This window comes from Anabrus simplex, chromosome 12 (genome assembly GCF_040414725.1).
Source record: "Anabrus simplex isolate iqAnaSimp1 chromosome 12, ASM4041472v1, whole genome shotgun sequence".
NCBI classification, from domain to species: Eukaryota; Metazoa; Arthropoda; class Insecta; order Orthoptera; family Tettigoniidae; genus Anabrus; species Anabrus simplex.
In genome coordinates, this window is record NC_090276.1 from 43322057 (window position 1) to 43340034 (window position 17978).

Sequence of the window (17978 nt, forward strand, 5' to 3'; positions counted from 1 at the left end):
ACCTGGAGCAAATACGAGCATTGTCCTTCTGTTACAGCACTGCCCATGCCTCTAATGAATCAAAGGCTTTCCGATAGTCTAAAAAAACCACATGACGAGGGACATTGTTTTCTCTACATTTTTCTGTTAGGGTGCGTAAAACACATAAAATACATTTTTTTTTGCATTCCAGTTTTATGTTCAGCTACAAATTTCAAATCATAAACAACACAAATAATGGAAAGGAACCAATAAGGATGAATCAAGTCATACCTATTTATAATGACAGAAACTTTGACGGCAACACTTAGAAGAAACACAATAATGGGTCAGTGTGGGAAGAAAATACAAGGAAAAGGATTGAACAGTGAAGGACAGGGACAACCTTCACATTTTTTCCTAGCAACAACCTGATTACAGAGGAAGAAATATAGTAAAACCTCGATAATTCAAAATCGGTTAATTCAAAATCCTACCTAAATCAAAGAAGCTCTCGTTCTCAGAAACATGAGGTACGGTTTTGCACTTTGTTTCAATTGTTTAATTCGAAATATGGATAATTCGTAATTTAAAGGAAAATGTTGGTCTCATTACCGAAATTCAGACTTTTAATTCAAAACCACCTTTACATTTTTTAAATAGCATTTTATGAGTAATTTAAATTCAAAATGTCTCCGCATCACGATAAAACACGTCTTCCAGAACATGCAAGGGTAGCTTTCAGCACTTTCACTCACTTCGGTGTGTCTGCAGAGTGCTTCATAATTGCTAGGTCTGAGTGAAATAATTCTTTTGTATTCAGCATTTTAAGGAATGCCATAATATCACGTAGCAGGCAGTGTGCGGAGAAGCAGAATCCATGAACACTAGCAATGCCGACAGTTGATAAAAAAGTGTGGCTCCTATAATTAATTCGTACTCACCAAACAATAATTCGTACTCACCGAACAATATTCAGAGAGCGGGGCAGGCCCCTAGACAGTAACGCTGTCTCCCAGGCCGGAGATGTGAAAGGAACTGTGTGAAGTGTAAAGTTAAGAAGTTGGATAGAACGATGTGCTAATTTGGTGAAGAGCTATGGGGATGTTAATTTAGAGGGTGTGCACTGGAATTGAAGTTTAGAGAAGGGTGCTAGGGTGGAGTTGAAGGGTTAGGAGGTGCAGGGACGTAGTGATATTGTGGAGGGAAAATGTTAGGTATCGTATGATTTCCAGCGTTGGAGGTGAACAGGGGAAGAGACGAGATACATGTGCGATTTTACAACCATGTTGCGTATGGTGGTGTGGTGAAGTGAGGGGTTTTGTGAGGTTGAGGAAGAATGTGAAGTGCTAGGATATGATACAGGGATGAGAAATTTACCAGGGAGGTGAGTAGGAGACTTAAGAGGTTAGATGGAAGAGTGGGTAGTGGGAAGATTGCAGGTGGGGGTGGTGGGAGGTTTGTAAGAGGGGGTGGTGGATAGTTGCTGGGTGTAGATGGTGAAAAGCGGGAGTGTGGACTGGCAGGTTGCTGAGGAGGTGCTGGCCGGGGGCGTGTGCGGTGGTGGGGTGATTTATGTTGGTTAGGAGTTTGGGGTGGGGAGCGGGATGGTTCAATCCTATGGTGACAGCCATTGAGGTATACACCTTGGGCGATGAGCCGCTGAACGTCTTCGGACGTAGGTAGGTGCAGGCGTACCAAGTACGTTGGTCCATCATCGTTGCGGATCCTAATGGCTTTCTTCACCGGGAGTCCTGCTTGTTGTAGTTCTTGGAGGATTGCTGTGGTTGGCAGGTTGGGTTCCACACCACAGGCCACACAGCTGTTTATGTTGCTCTGGTTGGGCGGTGGTGATGGAGTTGGCGGTCGTACATTGTCTGGTGCTGGTGGTTGTATATTGTCTGCTTAGGTTACAGTTGGTTCATTTGGCGATGTAGTTACTTCTTCCTGCTGGCCCTGGGCGCGGGAGGGTGGGGGGTGGTATGCCACTATGGGAGAGGGGTGGGTAGTAGTTGTGGTGGTGGTAGGAGTGTTGGAGGTAGAGTGAGAGGAGGTGGTAGTAGTGGTGGTGAGAGTAGTCATGGTGGTGGTCTGAGAGGTGTAAGGAGAGGGCGGCGGCTGTTTGTGTGATGTGCCAGTAGTGGGGGTGGCTGTGGCGGCGGCGTATTCCTTCATTAGCTGGTCGATTAATTTCTGTGGGGTATCTTTTACTTGGCGTAGTTGTTTTTTAATATGTACCCCATTATCTACAGCGTTGAAAACGTCCTCTTCCACTGGGTAATATAAGTGTACTTCTCTTGTGGGTTTGTGTTTTCATACAGTCTGGAGGCGGCGTAGAGGCGGTGGGACGAAGTTCCTTAAGGATGTCATCTTCTGGAATTGCTGGGTAGTACATGCAAGTGTAGTACATTATAGGGGAGGCCGACTTCCACTTGGTGTCTGGCCTATTTTGCTTTTTTGGATTGGCTGGGCGCAAAATTAAAGATGTGGCACCACCCGGCCGAATAAAAAAATGCTTGCGGGTGTTTTTGGGGCGATAGAGTCCACTTTCCACATAGCGTTGATGTTCGCAGGTGAACTTATCAGAAGCCCTATATAAGAGGCACAGTCTGATAACTGCATACGGGAGATAAAACTCCACAATGGAATTATTGCCCGCCTAGCAATTCCGATTGGAAACTAAGTTCCCAAGGAGGGAATTAGATATTTTTCCACCAACAGAGCATGTCAAAAAACAGATCACATGCTCCATTGGTGGAAAAATATCTAATTCCCTCCTTGGGAACTTAGAATTTCCAATCAATATTGTCCATGCTGATGAAACTGCATTGGTTTTTTTAATGGCGATGCCAAAAGGACATATGGTTTCAAAGGAGAGAAGTGCCAGGCTGGGAAATTGTACAAGGGTGAGGTCACTGTACTGTGTTGCAATGCAGACCAAATGCAAGCGAGAGACTTCCTCCCGTCGTCATAGGAATGTTCCATAAACCACGATGTTTTAAGGGCGTCGGGTACTTTCTGTGCAAGTAGAAGGCATTTAAAAATGCCTACAGTACAGTAATCCAATGAATAAAGCACCTGAACAGGGGAGCCAGCATAGATTTCTCCTCGTCTTTGAATCATGTTTTTTTCTTTTCTTTCATTGCATGAGGTTATGTTTGCTGGCGAGTTACCCAAGTGCATTATTTGAATACTGTTGGAAGTAGTTTTTTTTTTTTTCCATGGCATATGAAAGGTTTAAACTGTGAATCGAGGTTAATTGCATGCAGTAACGGATCTTTGAATACTTTGTGATGCAGCAAGGATTGGCATTTCTGAATTACGAGTTGGCAGTTAATTCAAAATCTACCCGAATTTTGCTTCCCAACGACTTTGAATTAACAAGGTTTTACTGTATACAGTGTATATGTTTTGTTTCAGTTAAAATTAAGATAAACAGGGTGCAGTATCTGCTTTAAATAATGTTAACGTACCTTAACACATTGAGACCTCACTCACCTTCCTTCGAACTGGCCATTTTTCACTAATTTAGGATATTTAAACTAAATACTAATTTTGAACTAAGGTATTTTTTATTTCAATATATCTGAGTTCGTACTTTCCACTTCATATCTATAAAAAATGTAATGAAATCAATAGATCCCTGGCCATGGAAATAGTGGATTAAAGTTAGTAGGTTTTTCATTTTGTTAAAATGTTTGAAGTATAATCTTAACTAATAAAATATGGCTGATACAGTATTGAGTTTATTTGGTTTTTAGGCCATTCATAATTGGTTGTGCAAGAGATAAATCTATGTAATAATTAGTACATAAATATTATGGGTGATCTGTTAGGTCTGGTCAGTTGGTATAAATAACTGTTCAATCTATGTTCATGCGTGGCCGCCATTACGTGCACACTGCTGTCGAGTCAACACAGCTCAGACTATATGAAAGGAAGAGCTGTAGTTTGCTGCCATTATATTTTTTTTTCGAGAACTATATGAACCAAATCTTATACTACAGTGCTGATCAACACACATAGTAAGTTTGTTTCCTGGTAACAACTATGAAAACCAGAGAATGTACGCCGTGCGGGCTTCGCTCTCCGCAATAAATGACAGAGCCTGTATGGCGCACAGCCTTCGACTGCAATGTGTTGATCATAAAAATACATAGAGTCTACGTCATGAAAAAGAGACGAACTGTAGGAAAACTGTCACATTCAAAAAGCCTACTGTTCTATTGTTCTAAAAACAAGGGCGATTACAACTTACCTTGTTACACTTGTAGCACACGTAGTACGCGTACCTATCCATCGCGTAACTGGCTGGATCATTGTGAAACCGAGCCCCAGGGCTTGTGATAGCCTCTGCTTTGTGGAGGCCTTCGTACTCCAGCCTCATGAGAGCCTTGCGTCGAACATCCTCGTAGAGCTCCTTCACCGGTGCTAGTAACTCGCTCAGTACTGGGTGTTCTATGCTTGCCTAAGGACACAAATATGGCTCTTAGAATGGCAGGAATAGGCACAGTTTGTGATTTATGGTCTTTCACACACAAGAATCTAAAAAACAGCCCTCCTTTCAAAGCATGTAAGAAATGTTGAGAACTTTAATTATTTGTGGGGCTTACCTTACATATAGGACACTGTGAGAAGGAGAACGTGATCCTGGGTCCAGCCCAGCGCTTCATAAGGACACAGCGACAGCAGTGGAGGTGGAAAACATGGCCACACTTCAACTGGAACAACACAAGTAGAAAGGTGAGAAATCCTTTATACATCCATACTGAATGAAAACACAAAATAAAGTTCTATTACAGCTCAAGGAAGATAATTTGCACTTTTACATTTTTTCTGCTACATGGAAAAGAACATAATCGTGGATATGTTTTTCGGCTTAGAAGGAGAGAGAGCAAGTACAGCTTCCGTGGTAGTTCCCCTCTCAGTAGCATCTTACGCCACACGAGGGGTACAGATAATACATCCTTTGACTCTACCCACAGGGGAGATAGAGTTCTAACAAATAGAAAGAAAAATGACTGTATTCAGTAATAATAATAATAATAATAATAATAATAATAATAATAATAATAATAATAATAATAACAACAACAACAATAATGTTTTTATTTTTATTTATAACTTATCTAAAGTACATTTGCAAATATGCAGTAGGATATTATACATTATCTTTGCAATTATTTACACCTGCAAAGCACTTGATGTGCATACCTGCCGGTGAAATTGTTTCATATTTGTATACATTGTTGCAATCCTTACTGTTTACAACATTAATAAGGTTTGTACATTTACATTAGCATTGTAATTTTGTCCTGCGGTGTGGGTTTTTCGCCTTTGGTTGTGGCACCATACACAACCATTAACTCGCCTCAAGGGGGAGAGGGTCACCTTCTCTATTCCTCCACTTGAGTAATTCCTGTCTGGCGTGTCCACGTCGCGGGGGTGGGCACCCTACACTTCAGTAGGCCGGAGTGATAGGACGGCTGAGTTCAGTCGGGGACCCAGTCCTGTGGGGTATAACACGGAACCCATGCCCAGGGATACGGGTGAAGACCTCAATGGCAGTGAAGGCGGAAGTGAAAATCACTGGTACGGTGGATCTGGCGGAAGAGGCAATATTTGATCCCTGAGATCTGACTCAGGGCCTGCTGCCTTGCAGGTTGATAGGGGACTATTAAAGGCTAAGGGAGATAACCCTGGTAGAAAAATCTTTGGAAGTGATAGGCCCAGCAAGTCAGCTTCTGAATAATTTGGAATTGCTTTCAAAACTAAATGAGGCCTCAGATGGAAGTATTGTAATCACCACAATAATGATTCTAGTTTCCTCATTGGTAATGATATTAATGACGGTTCAATACCCGATCCTCCATCACAACCAAAGAGGAGAACACACAAAACTCGATATGAGACTGTAATCAAAATTGCCACGCTAAACATTCTGACACTAACTGGAAAAATAGAGGAATGTGTAGACTTAATGAAAACAAGGAACATGAACATGCTGGGTCTCAGTGAAGCCAAGTGGATGGGAAAAGGATCAAAGGAATTCAGAGACGGATATCATCTATTCTGGTCAGGTGGAGATCAAACAAAAAATAGAGTGGGTGTTGTTATGGATCATCAAATGAAAGATCATGTAGTAGAAGTAAAATATGTTTCTGATCGGATTCTTCACACAATGCTGAAATTGGATTCTTCCCAGAACATCAACATCATTCAGTGCTATGCACCACAGACTGGTTGTGAAGATGAAGAAAAAGAACATTTTGAAGAAGATATAGAGGAAAGAATAAGAGGAGATGGAACGATTATCAGAGGGGATATGAATGCTCAAGTAGGAACTGTGAGAGATGGATATGAAAGTATTCTAGGAGCACATGGATGGGGTCCACAAAACCCAGAAGGAACTAGACTAATTGATCTCTGTCTGAGGAATAACCTTGTAATAGGGAACTCATGGTATCAAAAACAAAAAGCCATTAAGGTCACAAGATATGGATGGGATGGAAAAAGTGAATCTCTTATAGATTACTTTTTGATCGAGAAACAACTACAAAATAGACTGTTAGACGTAAAAGTGATTCCTAGTGTCTCCCTGGAAAGTGATCATAGACTCCTCATTGGATACTTCAAGTTTAACCAGTTAAAAAATGTAAGAACCACACAGGTAAAGAAACTCAAGACTTGGAAGCTGAAGGACAAGGTGAGGAAACACTGAAGAAAATTGGAATACAGGATGACATGATACACAGGATCAAGAATTAGTATGAAGATACCCGAAGTAAAGTCAAAACACCTGTAGGAATGACTGAATGTTCCAAGAAAACATCAAAATAGTAATACCAAAGACAGATGAAAAAACAGTTGAGGAGGAATGGAAGGATCTGAAAGAAAATCTAGTAATGATAACTGAGAAGGTATGTGGACGAACCAGTGGCATAAGAAGATGGAAGGAAACTCCATGGTGAAATAACAGAACAAGAACTACTGACCTGAACAAGAACAACATGTTCAGAAAATATTTCAAGGACCGGACTGACCATAATAAGGAACTATACAGGGTTGCTAATAAACAAGCAAACAAAGTTGTTACAGAAGAACGTGAGAAGTGGTTGAACAAGTGGAGCGATGAATTGAAAGAGGATGTTAATGGTAATAAGAAAATGTTATATGGGATGATGAAAAATGGAAAAAGAGATAAAGAACACTCCAAATACCTAAGAGATGATAATGAAAATCTAATCACTGAAGATAAGAAGATCAAAGAGACTTGGAGGACTTACTTTGATGAACTGCTAAATGTGAATTGCATGCAGCCTACACAAAAAGACAGTACCAGTACTATCTCATGCAAGTCTGCCTCTGACAACGGGTTAGACTTAACATGGAGTGATGTAGAATATGCCTGGAAATACATCAAAACTGGAAAATCAGCTGGTGCTGATGAAATTAATGGAGAAATGATCAAGGCTATGGGCATTTCTGGAAAACACTGGATCTACAGACTCTTTCGTACGATCTGGAAAGAAGGGGACATACCAGTCGACTGGAAAACAGGCACCATAATTCCAATTTTCAAGAAAGGAGATCGAAAGAAATGTTTCAACTATAGACATATCACTTTAACATCTCAAGTTAGTAAACTTAATGAAAGAATTATAGAGCATAAAATCAGACCCCTTATTGAAGAGAACTTCTTTGAAGAACAGCATGGATTCAGGATGGAGAGATCAACAACTGATTTAATCTTTACAGTCCGTCAGTTAATGGAAAAATACTATGAACACAACCAAGATTTGTGGTTAGCCTTTCTGGATATCAAGAAAGCATTTGATGCTGTGAATAGAGAGAAGGTGTAGGAAACACTGAAGAAAATTGGAATACAGGATGACATGATACACAGGATCAAAAATTAGTATGAAGATACCCGAAGTAAAGTCAAAACACCTGTAGGAATGACTGAAACTTTTGATATAAAATCTGGGTTAAGACAGGGTGGTGTTTTGTCTCCTCTTCTTTTCATCACTGTGATGAACGAGATTCAGAGAAAAGTTCACCAAACCATTGGAGGTATATTAAAGTTATCTTGTTCGCGGACGATATATGCTTGTGGGGAGACTCTAAAGAAGACCATCAAGGATAAATAAACTCCTGGACAGAAGCTGCTAAAAAATATGAACTCACCTTCAGCCAAGAAAAGTGAGGTTATGGTCATAAAGAGATACGGACAACCAAAGGTACACATTGAAATGGAGGGGAAACAGCTACAGATGAACCATCAATTCAAATATCTTGGAAGTGTTATCTCTGATACTGGTTCTATAGACAAGGATATTTCCCACAGAATTCAGGCAGGTAGCAACTTTTACAAAATAGTTAAAGACATAATATGGAACAAGAAAATACCAACAAAATGTAAGAGAGTCATATATGAAACCTATTACGTACAAATCCTGACCTATGGTTGCGAAACATGGACCATGAGAAATAAAGATGATAGTAGAATCCAGGCAGCAGACATGAGATTTTTCCGTAGCATAATCGGTAAAACACGGAGGGACAGAGTCTGTAATGAGAAATCCACAAGCAGGCTCAAGTTGTAAAACTGCAGGACAGAATAATAGTGCAGCGACTGAGATGGTATGGACATATGCGACGCATGGGAGATAACAGATTACCGAAAAAATGTATGATCCAAAACTTGAAGACAAAAGACCAAGAGGGCGACCAAGACTCAGGTACAAGGACATGGTGAAGATTGACATTCAACAGCAAGGACATACTTTGGAAAGCATCGAAGAAGGAGAGAAGTTCAGAGACCGCAACTGGTGGAGAAGCCTCGTTTGCCGACCCATCGCTTAAGATGGAATGATGTGGGATATGTATGTATGGTGTGGGTTTTTCTCAATCTCTGAAAGTATCATTCAAAACAGATAAGTCAGTGGTACATTTTTCATACATGAACCAATATTTAAGCTGTAATTTTATTTTCTATGATCCATAGTTTCAACATGTTCTTTAGTTGATATTTTGTTTTCAAGCGTGTCAATTCTGAGGGCAACGTGTTCAAAAATTTAGGAACCACAACTTGTGTTCTGGGTCCATATTTGTTGTAGTACCTGATGATCTGAAAATAACTTATATGCCTCAGTCTTGTCCCATGCGTATGTTCCTTTACAAATCTATATTGTGGCTTCCAGTAATTTTCTTTAATTATATTGTACATATAAAGTTGTTTAATTCTCAAGAAACTTTCCTTCTGGTACATCCCTGTTAAAATATCCTCACTTAAGCTCTAAGTATTCCTCTGTTTTCGTACCAAAAGAATGCCTGGACAATATGATTTTGTAACATTTGTACCATGTTTATGTCTCTAACAGAAGTCGATCCCCATACACTTACAGCATATGATGTAAGTGACTCAACAAGTGAAGAATAACCATTTTCAAGCTATCATGAGGTATTATATACTTAACCGTTTGCATTTTGAACAAGCTTAGCCTCAGTTTTTCACACAATTTACTCATATGTTGCTTCAATGAAAAGTATCTATCTATTATTATACCTAGATATTTCATGTTATCAACTTCCTCTATTACATAGTCATAACTGCATGATTTTTGTTCACCATCATGAATGCACTGAACTGAATGGCCTGTTGTTTTTGTTTTCTCTCTGCATTTTTGGGGTAGTAATGTACAAGACTTTTGTATTGTACAAGACAGGCGTTCAGTGCCCAAATATATGAATAATAATAATAATAATAATAATAATAATAATAATAATAATAATAATAATAATAATAATAATAATAATAATAATAATAAGAAGAAGAAGAAGAAGAAGAAGAAGAAGCATATGATGTTAATTATTAGACTCTTATCATGGCACCATTCTTGAAAGTAGTTGTACTCCATTTGTAAATGCTTCTCTGCCAATTTTAGGTTTTTATGTACTGATACAATTAGTTTATCATCTACACACATGAAATATTTAGTTTTTAAAACATGAGCTTATATCATAGACAAAATATACAAAATGGGTCCTAGGATACTTCCTTGTGGAACACCCCTTTTAATAGAAACTGGACATGCCTACTAGACCATAGAACAAGATTTAACCATTCTAAAGAGCATTAAAAAAGGCAAATTAATGAACAAATACGAAAACATCTACATTTTTATAGACCAGTTTTTTAACAGAAACCACAATGTACGTCAATGACATTATAGAGACTAAAAATCCTTTAAAAAATCAAATCCCACAATTATTAAAAATATTAAAAATAAAAGAAAGCATCTTTCAAAACATTAATAAATTGCCCACAGAAAAAAAAACTTCCTCCAAAAACAGCCAGTACCTCATCCGCCCAAACCTCCCCAACCCATACCCTTCCGTGTAACACACACAGATACAACACGAGGCGCATGGAATTAGCCATCGCCAGTCAAACAGAAGGTATCACTAGAGCAAGCGAGCCGCAAGAGAGGCAAGGGGGCGTGTAAGAGCCAGCTTAACATCCCCATTTTATACTTCAGTTCACACAAACTTCACAACTAAGACACATTTTTTCGTTACAGACTCTCAATCCACCAACATCAACCATTACATGAAGCAACGAGACTACAACAAATTGTCACAACGACTTTGAGAAGTCCCCTCTTTAAACCCACACTGGGACAGGTTGTACATAATTTTAAGCACCATAAGGCAACAGTCAGACAACGGATCATACAATATCTTACAAATACTTTGAAGGTTGAGTCAAATGTTCCAACTTTTACGAAAGCAAGATCTTACTTACGACAATACGGGCTTTATAATGAAGTTCATTTTATGTAATATTTTACAAAAACGCTAACAAAAGGTTACACTCAAGAACCCAAAGATTCCAGTGAGAGCATGCAAAATGGATATTAAAGATGAAATAATCCAAACCAACCAATATCATTCACAAGTTTTTAAAGCATAACAATTAGGTTTTCATCAAATGTTTCATAATTGTAGACTCACTTTTTTAGACAGAATAAATGTATGCAATCTAAATGTTTTTATATATAACACATTTCACTAGTCAAAACCATTCACATCAGCTGGATGTTTCTACAGACCATATAACACACATAAAAATATCTTTCAGTTAAAATAATCCCTGTCAGCTTATTAATTTTAAATATTTTAGTAGGAAGCATATGCCCAGGATCCTGGCTATTTTGATCTTAGATAGTAGGAACAGCGGTTGAAGATGCCTAAAAATATAGGTGAAACTTGTCCTGCTTAAGACATAATAATGTAAAAAGTTTTATGTAAATCAATAAAAACATATTGTATTGAAAAGGTGGACTCGAAAAAAACTTTATTTTAGAAAGAAAGCGCTCGGGAGAAGATGATGCTGCTGACCTAGTATATATGGACAAACACTGGTTACCATGGTTACGAAGGTGTCTGAAATTTATTATGCTAATTCTAGACACCTCCAGCACAAACACATATCCATGTTAATAAGGATCCAACAGTACAGGTAATCATGCACACATCATTCCTCTTCATCATCTTAATAATTTTTATTATGGTATTTGTTTTAAGTCGCTCCAATACAGGTAGGTCTTATGGCAATGATGGGATAGAACAGGGTTAGGACTCAGACTGAAGAAACTATGACCTTAATTAAGATACAGCCCTAGCATTTGCCAAGTGTGAAAATGGGAAGTCATGAAAAACATCTCCAGGGCAGCCGACAGTGGGATTTGAATCCATCATCTACCAAATGATGATGATTATGTTTATTGTTGTTTAAAGAGGCCTAACGGCTAGGTCATCAACCCCTACTGGTACAAGATGTAACAAAATGAAAATTTAAACTTCAAAATGTATCCACTGACTTGAATATAAAATGAATGATGAAAAAAATGATTGTGAAACCAAAACAATCAGTGGATCCAATTCACAATGGTACTGGCATGATGCTTATTATGTAAAGGGGTCCAAAATCCAGTTCTACTCGCCCCTCATAATGGTACTAATCACTGGTAAAGCAGAACCATGGTGTTCCTTCTACAGTGGTACTAATCACAGGTAACGCGGACTCATGGTGTTCCTCGTATGGTGGTACAAATCATACATAATGCTGACCCATGGTTTGTCACACATAACAGCACCAATCACAGGTAACATAAACCCATGGTGTTCCTCACATAAGAGTACTACTTGCAAGCAACGTAGACCCATGGTGTTCCTCAAGATGTGGGACTAATCATGGGCACCAGCTATAGCTATGTTGTTCCTCACATAGAGCTACTAAGCACAGGCCACGTATAATCATGGTGTTGCTCACACGGTGGTACTACAGTAATTATAGGCAATGATGATCCTCAGTGTATCACATATTATGGTACCACCCACACGCAACACAGACCCATAGTGTTCTCCATATAAGGGTACTACTCAGGCAGCAGACCCATGGTGTCCCTCACCGAGTGGTACTACTCATAGGTAATGGAGATCCGTTCTGAACACAGTGGAATCAACCCATTCAAGTGCAATGCTGTGGTGTGCTTGCCCATAAATGTAGATGAACGTATAACTGATATATTTTATTATCTGGAAAGAAGTTCAAAGAGGAAAGAAAAGTTCAGAAAATTTCATACTTTACACAATACAGAGATCAGGAAAATTCTGAAGCATGTGCTTACTCAATGGTTATCAATAAGTAGGTGTTTAGATAGGAGTTTGCTGCAGTGGGACCCTTTGGTTACATTATTCAGTAGCGAAATTGTGAGTAAAGATTCTCAGATGGGAACGTTGAAGACTTACAAAATTCCTAAGCACAGTCTAAGTGCAGATGTGTCTTGTTTGTCTGAAAAGGTGGAGCATTGTCATAACATTTCACCACATTCCTCAGTTAAAAGGAAAACCCAGTCATCAGTTTCACTAAAAAAATGAATCTACTGATGACACTAAGAGCCATGCATTGTCACATGAAGAACGACTGTTTGTGTTCCTTTCATCAAATTTACATACATATTTTTGCCTTTTTCTCTCTCTCGAGTTTTATGGATATCTTTGAGAATTATGCTTTGATCTTTCCTCCCATTCATCCTGGCACCTTCTTACACCTCTGTAAACCACTAAAAGTCCATAACACAAGTTATAACATTTAATTTGATGTGTGCGACTTGTTGATCGCTCTGTGGAACTAGAAGAAGAGGGCTTAACACTTACGAAGACAGCACTGTGTGAAGATGTCTTTGATTAAATCATATCTGTCCTTTCTGTTTCTCTCCCTACCTACATTCCCCTGGCATTGTGTTCATCTTTTGTGTAGGTTCCTTCTTAACATCTGGTCTTTGCTGCAGACATGCGCAGCAATAAATGTTATTGTTACAACTTTTTACGAATTACATGTCTAGTTAGAACACTATGTAACATGTTAAGTTAGATAGAATAGAACTGACAAGTTTTAATTGTGTTAAAACAACATTAATTTGTTACCCACAGTTATGTTTTGTTCACATTTTAAAAATTATTATTCCTGGCATGTTAGTCTTAAGAAATTATTAACGTTTGTATACTATACTATATATGGTTAAAAAGGTCCCAAACCTTGTCTACAGGCTGAAGATGCCCAAATAATGGGTGAAACATGTACCTGACCTGGTGAGTCTTCATAAATTCATGTAGATTCAAACCACATTAAAAGTGGAAAGTATTGAATAGGTGGTTTATATTATATTACCCTTGAGATTCTATGCCTAGAACACTTTGGTCAAAAAGACTACTATATAAAAACAAAGAGTTTTACCTGGATGGCAGGAGCACAGGACAAGGCCTCGGTGAAGCAGATCATACACATGTCATCAGCATCCTGCTTGAGAGTGGGGCTATTGGCACAGCCGTGAAGACAGGGTAGACAGGAAGCTTCGCCCTTTATACCTCCGCACATGTGACCACACTGATGAATCTTATTGCAGGCGTTCCGAGCATGTTCCTAAGCAAACAGAGAAAGTACTTTTTCATGAAAAAAATTACACAATTTATTTTTAAAGGACACTTTTTGATAAAGGGTTAAAAATAACAAAATAGAACATAATCTGTACTTCAGCTGTGATTTAAACCTCCTACTCCTCTCATAGTAAATGTCTTACAAGGAATTGATCCTCTTAAAAGGTCAGGAAAGTTCAAAGTTTCTAATATCACTGAATTCACCACACAACAATAGCAACTGTTAATAGAAAACCTTGTCCATAAGAGAATGATACAAAATTTACCTTTAGGTGCTATGAAAAGCATCTGCCAGTGAATACCAAGATCTATATGAGGCAGGAGTTACATTTGGATGTCACTATCAGAGTTCAAAAAATGATCAAAGCAAACTATTGTATTTACTTGCATAATTCACGGCTCCGTATAATTTATGCACCCGTTTTTTTTTTCTTTTTGGTTCAAAGTGAGCAGGAACTCTGAAAAGTGGTGGCAAAAGGAGCTCTGGTTAAGATGCAGCAGGTTGTTATGCTACTTAGGTTCCAAAATGGGTAAAAAAATAAATAAATAAATGCAATGTTAATTTTAATCTTATACCAATTGTATAGTATTATTTGAAGTAATTCCACATACTGTATATAAGATGACTATGTTTGTAAGTTCAGGAGATATTATAAGTAGAATTTTGTAAACAATATAAATTTATTAAGCATGAGGTGTGTGTTTAATAGAAAACATTGTTAGCGTAAATTGTATAATATTGTATTCTAGGAAAATTTTCTTCTTCTCTTCTTAATTTGAAATTTAGTGCTTGACAATAATGTATTTTAGTGTACCATTTGCTACCGAGGTAGACACCTCATTTGCAAATAAAGAGATTTTGATTTGATTTGATTTGAAAAGAAAGTTTGGTTATTTGATTCACCTATGTTCTCGAGCTTTTACTGCATACTTCTGTGTGTTGTGAAATGCAGGTGGCAATTAGCATCAGCCGTTCTATATTGTAATCTAGTATTTCCAAATTGCAGCACTTGACTAGTTCAGTACGAGTTAGTGCTGTTCTGTTCAGTAACAGCTCTATGCTATGTGCTGCAAACATATTTTATGCGAGTAGTTTGCATGTGTTCTGTGATCTCGTAACTGTTCGTTAATACACAATGAGCAAGCATGCAGTAGTACAGTATCGTACCAACTCATGGTAATAAATTATGCCGAGATTCACAGCAAGTTTTTACTGCAGAAAGAACAGTTGTTGCCAGAACCACTTTGATCTTTATAGAGCAAGTTATCTTTACTTCTATCCAACGCGTTTGGGATCCCTCATTTTCTTGAAACTTTTTAATTATCTCAGAAGACATCATGTCTCAAGCGTGCGGCGTATCCTGGCAAAGAAGTTTCACAGTTGATTTTCGTATCTCACCTGCTGGAATAAGTTCATGCACAATATTACCACCCAGCCATGATAGAACTTTCACACACAGTTCTTGACTCATTTACTGAAACATCCAAAGATTGAAGTAAGGACTTCAGTCCACTAGGTGTGTTCAAGTCACGAGATTCTGAGACTTAAAGCCATAATTCCAGAGCTTCCAGTCATATGATGGTAGTCTGTGGTCTACCCCATAGAGCAGAGTAGACCAAATTTAACTCTTAACCATGCACAGATAAATGCACTCCATCTAAACCAAAAGCCAACACCTTTGGTGTGAAATCATTCAAGAAATTTGATTTAGACTGAATTTTGTTTTTTGAATTTATAAATCATATGCCTTTTAGTGGTGAGAGTGTCGAGGGCATGTTCAGTTTGCCAGTTCTATAGCTGTTTCGTCACTAGTTCCCATGGAGGTGAGCCACATCTACCATTGTATGAGAGTGTTACGAGAGGGTGTAGGGGCTTGGAATAGGAAGGAAGCATCTGTAGCCTTAAAAAAGATACCATCCTGGCATCTGCTTGTAAATTAAATATGAAATCATGAGAAAACTACTTCAAGGATGGCCAAAACTGTATTCAAACCAATCTGTCTCCCGAACAGAGACGTAGCAACCACAACTGGCCGTGTCACAATGCACTGAACTAACATGCTTGGTATTTAGATGGAGTTGCCCAAGCATGTATTTACTAAGAGCACACCGACACATTCTGATTGCTGGAATAAAATAAGAGAATTTGGTTACAATCATTACAAAGTAATCAAGATGTGAATAGATATGATGTGGGCTTGAATACTTATAGGCCCCTGAATTGTGGCAGCCTGGCAGACAGTATGCACTACACCAGGCATTTCTGATGGTGTTCGGCACTCAATGTGAAGATTAGCAGAAGCCTGTAATCAAGCAGGAGGATGTTACTTTGAACATATCATCTGGTAAGTGGACAAGAGTGTCCCAGTTGGCGTTACAAACAGGTGCAAGAGACAGAGCAACATCAGATTCATCCTTGATAATCAAGACATCAAAGAAGTTTTTTTTTTTTTTTGCTAAGGGCTTTACGTCGCACCGACACAGATAGGTCTTATGGCGACGGTGGGATAGGAAAGGCCTAGGAGTTGGAAGGAAGCGGCCGTGGCCTTAATTAAGGTACAGCCCCAGCATTTGCCTGGTGTGAAAATGGGAAACCACGGAAAACCATTTTCAGGGCTGCCGATAGTGGGATTCGAACCTACTATCTCCCGGATGCAAGCTCACAGCCGCGCGCCTCTACGCGCACGGCCAACTCGCCCGGTCCAAAGAAGTTTAACAGTTCTGCTACTTAAGGAATAGAATCAGTAAAGCCAAAGCCACGTTTGCAGTGCTGCAACCAATACGCAAATCAGGGGAGCTCCATATCAATACAAAGTCGTGCATATTCGACACCAATATCAAGCCTGTTCTGCTGTATGAGTGTGAAATATGGAAACCAACCAAACTCCAAGCCAGGAACCCCCAGGTTCTTATCAACAGATGTGTGAGAAAGAAGAATGGAGCAAACCTCTATTGTCATCAAGGCACAACACAGAAAACTGAAGTGAACCGGACACACACTAAGGCACAACACTAACAACATTGTCAAACAAGCACTAAAAGAGAATCCCAAAGATACCAGATGCAGAGGCAGACTGAAGATCTTGTGGGTGAGAAGCACTATGAAAGAAGGGACTCAGAAGGGACAGAAAACCTGGCTGGAGATCAAGGCCTTGGCGAAGAATAGAATTAGATTGTGAATTTTTATGGATACCCTATCCTCCAGACAGGAGTTGCTGGATATGATTATGATGGATACTATCTTCACATGGAAACAATTCTGAATTTATGATAGGTGTTATGAGAGTTCCTTGTAGGTGACAGTTTTTTTCCTCCTATTGTAAATGTGAAGCTCAGTGCAGCGTTTTTCCAGGGCCCTTCTGGCAGCCTGCCTGTTAGCTAGCTCCTTTCTTCCCATGCGACCGAGTCAGTTGGCTGTGTGGTTAGGATCACATAGCTGTGAGCGTGCATTCAAGAAATTGTGGGTTTGAATCCCACAGTCAGCAGCCCTGAAGATGTTTTCTGTGGTTTCCTATTTTCACACGAGGCAAATGTTGGGGGGGGTGGACATTAGTGGACCTTAATTAAGGCCACAGTTACTACCTTCCCAATCCTAGCTCTTTTCCATCCTTGCATGCCAAAAACGTTTGAGGTGTTTGTGCGATGTTAAACCACTAGGGAAAAAAAAAAATCTACCCATACAATACTTAAACCATTGCTAGGCTTTCACTAAAACAATGATAACTCCAACTATTCATCCAGATCCTACACAGAACTGTAAAGAGTACTTCAAGCATAATAATTCCGCTCTTAATTATTACAGGGTCAAATAAAGCTCTAAAAAAACTGAGCTGAACGAGCAAATTATTGCTGGAAGGATTGCATAATTAATATCATAATAATGTTATTGGCTTTACATCCCACTAACTAGTTTTAAGGTTCTCAGAGACGCTGAGGTGCCGGAATTTAGTCATGCAGGAGTTCTTTTATGTGCCAGTAAATCTACTGACAGGAGGTTGGAGTATTTGAGCACCTTC

At 39.0% G+C, this 17978-nt stretch overlaps 1 protein-coding gene across 1 annotated transcript in view; it reads right to left on the reverse strand.

Moving 5' to 3' along the window:
* The window catches only part of hiw (highwire), an 815007-nt gene that overhangs the window by 36856 nt on the left and 760173 nt on the right, over nt 1-17978 (reverse strand). Inside the window, exons 66-68 of the mRNA XM_068229800.1 lie at nt 13763-13948; nt 4572-4679; nt 4217-4426 (exon numbers count right to left, since the gene is read on the reverse strand). Coding sequence (XP_068085901.1) covers nt 4217-4426; nt 4572-4679; nt 13763-13948 — 504 coding nt within the window. The remainder of the gene's footprint in view (nt 1-4216; nt 4427-4571; nt 4680-13762; nt 13949-17978) is intronic.